The sequence below is a fragment of the Arachis ipaensis genome, chromosome B09, assembly GCF_000816755.2.
Source record: "Arachis ipaensis cultivar K30076 chromosome B09, Araip1.1, whole genome shotgun sequence".
NCBI classification, from domain to species: Eukaryota; Viridiplantae; Streptophyta; class Magnoliopsida; order Fabales; family Fabaceae; genus Arachis; species Arachis ipaensis.
The window spans coordinates 958588-964477 of record NC_029793.2 but is presented as its reverse complement, the minus strand read 5'-3'; the positions used below and the strand labels follow the sequence as shown (position 1 = coordinate 964477).

The 5890-nt window shown below is 31.8% G+C and overlaps 2 protein-coding genes and 1 long non-coding RNA gene across 3 annotated transcripts in view; 2 read left to right on the top strand and 1 right to left on the bottom strand.

Moving 5' to 3' along the window:
• On the top strand, positions 1644-4018 carry LOC107618006 (probable WRKY transcription factor 40). Its single transcript, XM_016319917.2, has 5 exons — positions 1644-2004; positions 2097-2159; positions 2493-2834; positions 2955-3071; positions 3270-4018. Exons 1-5 carry the CDS (start codon positions 1921-1923, stop codon positions 3624-3626), a joined length of 963 nt encoding a protein of 320 aa, XP_016175403.1. The 5' UTR covers positions 1644-1920; the 3' UTR covers positions 3627-4018.
• LOC107618005 (probable GMP synthase [glutamine-hydrolyzing]) overlaps positions 4279-5890 on the bottom strand; it is a 4721-nt gene continuing 3109 nt past the window's right edge. The window contains exons 4-5 of the mRNA XM_016319916.2: positions 5650-5791; positions 4279-5345 (exon numbers count right to left, since the gene is read on the bottom strand). Of these exons, the coding sequence (XP_016175402.1) occupies positions 4980-5345; positions 5650-5791 (508 nt within the window). The 3' untranslated portion in view covers positions 4279-4979. The remainder of the gene's footprint in view (positions 5346-5649; positions 5792-5890) is intronic.
• LOC110267219 lies at positions 4962-5648 on the top strand. The gene is made up of 2 exons (XR_002354580.1): positions 4962-5402; positions 5524-5648. It is a non-coding gene; the product is annotated as an uncharacterized LOC110267219 (long non-coding RNA).

Below are 5890 nucleotides of genomic sequence, written 5' to 3'. Positions count from 1 at the left end.
AGTAAACGTGTAAACAAAGAATCAAGGGACCACAAACACAATAGAAACACCCACTAATATATTATTATTAATAATAATAAAGACTTAAAATTTTAAAGAATATACTAATACTAATAATAACTAAGTAAAAGAAGACGACAAATCGCTTGGTCAATAAAGAGCTTCTAGGTTTTCTAGTCACTCTAACTCTCCAAGTAGCATCATCTTATTAATTTGTTACTATTATTTTCAATGAATATTCTTATCAAATAAGTGAAAATTCTTACACTAATTAACGTAACAAAATTAAATGATATATTCTTTTAATGAGAGCCACTCAGATAAAGATGTTAAAAATGTCTTTTTTTAAAGATATTTTTTAATAATTAAAATTTAACATATATAATCATTTAAATTTTGTTAATTTTTGTCAAAATTAGACCAAATAAATTAATTTTAACAGAAAAAAATAGTAAACTAAATTTTGAATTAGTCTAAATTAATATTATTTTTTTTATAAAAAATATTAATTTAGACTAATTCAAAATTTAGTTTACCATTTTTTTCGGTTAAAATTAATTTATTTGGTCTAATTTTGACAAAAATTAACACAATTTAAATGATTATATATGTTAAATTTTAATTATTAAAAAATATCTTTAAAAAAAGACGTTTTTGACATCTTTATCTGAGTGGCTCTTTCTTTTAATATAAAAAAATTATATAAATATTCAATTTTATTTATTTTTTATAATAGGAATATTTTATTTATTTTTTATAATAGGAATATTTTATTTATTTTTTATAATAGGAATATTTTATTTATTTTTTATAATAGGAATATTTTATTTATTTTTAAATTTGCCACATCTAAAAGTAATTGGTTTTTATTAATTAATTTACTACCTCAAAAGACATACCAAATACATAGATCTTGTTTATTATATGATAATAATTCAATTTCCTTTTTTTCTAAAAAAAAATCAGTATATAACAGCTAAATCCAAAACAAAATTAGAGTCCTAATACGTATATAGAAAACCTTCAAAAGTTTTATGTATTTATTGTAAATGTCATATTAGTGGTAGTTTTTTGAATTCTCGAATTATTATTATTGATAGAGAGAGCAGAGAGGTGTGTGTATTTGACTTGAAAAATTCATTTCCATTGTTTTTATTCTACCAAGAATATAATTCTGTCTCGTCATTTTCGGATAATATATGCTATTTTTTTCGATAACTCAATTCACTATACAATAATTCTCTTGTATATATAAAATACTTATATATANAAATTTCGATGTAATAAAATTTTGAAAAAAAAACAAATAGGTCCTTGATTTTTTGTCTCGTGGACATTTTTGTCCCTTACTATTGAAAAATATTTTTAAGTCTCTGACCTTCACAAAATTTGGACAGATCAATCCCTCCGTCCAAATGCCTCCGTCAGGGACTGATCCGTTCAAATTGTGTGAAGATTAGGGACTTAAAAATATTTTTTAATGGTCAAAAACAAAAATATTCGTAAGACAAAAAGTTAAGTACCTATTTATCTTTTAAAATTTTTTTAGAGACAAAAATGTCGAATTCAAAAATGTTCAGACTTATTTAAATAAAGGAAGTGGACCAGTTTCTGTGTACATTGCAAATGCCAGCTATTTAATTAATTATAAGCAAGTGGTTGGATATATTTCCCCATGTGTGGTCTTTCCACTCAGTTTCCTTCTTCAACTTGGATTCATTCATTGAAAAAAGTGATACCTTATTGGCTTTTATTCCTCTTTCTCTCTTTCTCTATCTATATATATACACATGCTTTGTGTTAGTCTCAATTGGTTCACTCTTTAATTTTTCTAAGGGTTTTTTCTTCATCTTGGTTATTAAGTGCTTATTATTTGGGAAAGTTCTTCTACTTTGTTTGAATTCGATAGATTTGACAACTATGGATTGTTCTTCTTGGATTAACACTTCCTTGGATCTCAACATTAATCCTCATCATCATAGAGTTCATCACGAGGAAGTTCCTGTAAGTATTGTTATATGTGAAGTGCTTTGGTAAGAACAATGTCTTGAGATGGAGATTAATTCTTTGTGTTTTTTTGTGTTTGTTGATTTCAGAAGAAACAGGTTGAAAGCAATGTTTTCTCATTGGGGTTGTCCATGGTTCCTTTGAAAGAAGAGGTTAGTTTAGTAATTTCATCTGTTAGCAACAATCTAGAAGAATTGATTGATTTTCAATGATTAGAATATGCAAAATAGATCTCTTTTGTGGTTTCTAATTGAAATGATTGGTTGTGTTTGTAGTTTAATATAAGATAAGGTTATCAATCTCTTAAGAGTTTGCATAAATTTGTAGAACTTAGGTAAACTTAAATAGTAAAACTCAACTCATAAACTCGATTCAGGAAAGTAAACATGGAAAACTGTAGAATTTGATGAACTTTTGGTATTCAATTATTCATGCATCTTTATTTAGAATTCTGTGAATGATCCAATTTGTGTTGCTATTTTCAGTCCAATACCGATTACTTAGAAGAGGAACTGAAGCGTGTGACTGCCGAAAACAAGAAATTGGCTGAAATGCTCTCTGTGGTTTGTGAGAATTACAACACTTTGAGGAACCACTTGATGGAATACATGAAGAAAAATCCTGAGAAGGAGCTTAGCCCTTCATCAAAGAAGAGGAAATCTGAGAGCAGCAACAACAATTGTGATCCGATGGCATTGGCGTCGAACAATGGGAACTCCGAGAGCAGCTCGACCGACGAAGAATCATGCAAGAAGCCAAGGGAAGAAACCATCAAGGCTAAGACCTCAAGAGTTTATGTTAGGACGGAAGCATCCGATACAAGCCTTGTAAGATTCTTTACTCTTACAGCGTTGTTTGATCTGTGTAGCCGACCTTTTTTGATAGTAGTATTATGAATGATTTTGTGCAATTGTTGATAGGGTTTGTTCTTTTTATGTATTTTTCAGATTGTGAAAGATGGATACCAATGGAGGAAATATGGACAAAAAGTAACAAGAGATAACCCTTCTCCAAGAGCATATTTCAAGTGCTCTTTTGCTCCAAGCTGTCCTGTAAAGAAGAAGGTAAATCCGACAAACGAAAGAAAAAAAATTGTCTTTAAATATCTGTCATTATAGGACCTTCATATAGAAACCGAGTCCGGGATAAGTACAGGATAGATATCTGTCCCAGCCTCGGTTCCTTGAAGTTAGTGGCTACTATCCTGATGTAAAATTTCATCACAAGCTAAGTCAGTTTTGTTGTTGCTTGGTTTACTTCAGGTGCAAAGAAGTGTTGAAGATCAATCTGTGCTGGTTGCGACTTACGAGGGTGAGCACAACCACCCCCTCCCTTCTCAGATGGAGGCAACATCCGGCTCGAACCGTTGTATGACCATAGGTTCGGTGCCTTGTTCGGCATCAATTAGCTCTTCTGCACCAACAGTTACTCTTGACTTGACAAAATCCAAGCCCAACAACAACAATGATTCCAAGATTACAACAAAACCAAAGGTTGATTCACCTGAACAAGTACCTAATGTTTTGGTGGAACAGATGGCTAGTTCATTGACCAAAGATCCAAATTTCAGAGCAGCACTTGTTGCTGCCCTTTCAGGAAGATTGATGCACAATAATTGAATTGAGAATTTGGTGAAAGTGTAGCTATTTAGCATAGTGCCAACAATTTAGACATTTTCCATAAATGGTTCATTTTTAGAAAATAGGATCTTATTATATATGTAAATACAAACATTAGAAAAATTGAGACATATTTCTCAGTTTGATCCTATAAGTGGAAATTAAGATCCACTGAGGATGTGGATTCTGCATCATGGAAAAGATCTAGGTTACTTCAAATTTGATTTTCCAAATTGAGTTATTTCCAAAGAATTTCCTTTCATACAGTTTGTAGTTCTGATGGCTTTATAATTTCTCCTTTCAATTATATATAGATGATTTAATAGGAGTGATGTAAAGCTAGGACATTTTCCAAGCTGTTCAATACAAAGATTCAGGCTCCTTGTTTGAGATTTTGCATTTTGGAATTTATCTTATACATCAATCAAGAACTGTACATTTATGCAATTTTTTTAAGTTACAAAATTGATCTAGTTTTATACTTGTTTCAATTGCTCCTATAAACATTGTACTTATTTGAATCTAGCTTAAACATTATAAGTATGTCACATTTGGAAGAAAAGGTTGATTTAGCTGTTAAGTATCTTGCCTCAAACCTAATTACTTTTGAAACATTCATTGTATTTTGTTTGCTGAGACAATTTCATTTTTGATCAAACCACCAAATTTGGTCAAGATTCCTGGGATCTCTTCTTCAATATTCTAACAGTGATTACATGACATTAGGTAGAAGTTAGAAAGTGATATACTAATAGGGGCCCACATTGTTGAGGTGCTCAATCAAAACTTTCAACTTAGTCCATTGTTTTACCATGATGACCAATGACCAGGTAGGTAATGCTGGACATTGTTGAAAGAAAGAGTACCTATGGGAATAAGATATCACAAGGTGTACCCTTGTCTTGTCCCCATCATAGGGTAAATTGAATAGTTTTCATGAATCATGAGCATATAAAATAAGATTATTTTGATCCTGATTAATCCACCAATTAAACCATCAATTTCCAAGTTGTTCTTATCAGAAATTGGACTTGACTTAATTAAAGTCTCATTACCAATCTTTTCCATTTGATTAAATAACCAAATCAACCATTACCTTGATCAATCTCACATTAGTCAGCATATAAAAATAAAAGGGTAGGCTAAGAGCAAAATATGACTATTTCAAGAATCTTTAATACAAGAGAACTTGAAGAAATTGCCAAAGGTCATTTTGCATTTTTCAAATACATCTGCATTTCGGCTAACTTCATATCTCTATGGATTTTTTGTACACTCCACAACCTACCCTGTTCCCTGACAACTACCTCATTTGACAATATGATCATTGATCAAAGTTCTAGAACTCTAATTTCAGGTGAAGCTCAACTTGTTCACGGCTAGCAATAGACCTGTCTCCGTTGATTCGTCGTTTGCTTTTTCCTTGACCTTGGAGTTGAAGGAGCTTTCTTTGCAGACTGGTTCCGAGTTTAAGGCACACTCCTTGAATCTGAAGCAACTGATTAGGTGGTCATTTGTTAGTCCAGCTACTTGCATGAATGTATAAATGACCGTCGGACCCACACTCCGGAACCCTCTCCTTACAAGTTCTTTACTTATGACTTCGGCTTTTGGAGATTTGACTGGTACTTGGCGCGGATACCTGAACTGGCTGACTATTGGCTTGTGGTTCACAAAGTTCCAAATAAATGTGTCAAAGGAACCAAACTCTTCAATTAGCTGCATTGCAATTGAAGAAGACAAAAAAATGTTAAAGACAGTGCAGAAAGCCTCAAGGTATGTAGTTATGGACCAAGAACATTTTTCTTTCTCAACCAAGTCTTCTTAATCAATTCATATGTGGGTCAGGGTCTCAGGAAGTAGGTTTCTTTCATTTTCTAAATGTTTTCTATGGCAGGTAGCAGAAAAGTTTGAAAGTTAAGTGTTAAAGGTTGATTCCCTGAAGCTAGAACCTTTTGACAATGACTAAGGAACCATTCTGTGTATAAGAAAATAAAGATGTACCATATTATAGAGTATGTACCTTACTAATCTGGCGTGCATTTTCAATTATCGATCGCAACCTGAGATCGGACAGCAATGAGCTGGCAGTGCTTCCTGGTGCAACTATCTTTTTCTCATTCAGTTTTGAGACAGAACTTGGATCAAAATCCAAAAAGACTTCACTGTGTTCAGGAATACATGAGAACAATTAATAGAATTTTTTGAGCAGTTGCTACATATGAGAATCTTCAGAATCAATGAAAAACCAAATAGTACTGGAA

What these genes read in the sequence shown, in the direction of transcription:
- LOC107618006 (XM_016319917.2), top strand. Translation starts at nt 1,921, where the DNA reads ATGGATTGTTCTTCTTGGATTAACACTTCCTTGGATCTCAACATTAAT. An exon ending in TTCATCACGAGGAAGTTCCT is followed by an intron (nt 2,005 to 2,096) that starts GTAAGTATTGTT and finishes TGTTGATTTCAG; the next exon opens with AAGAAACAGGTTGAAAGCAA. An exon ending in TGGTTCCTTTGAAAGAAGAG is followed by an intron (nt 2,160 to 2,492) that starts GTTAGTTTAGTA and finishes TGCTATTTTCAG; the next exon opens with TCCAATACCGATTACTTAGA.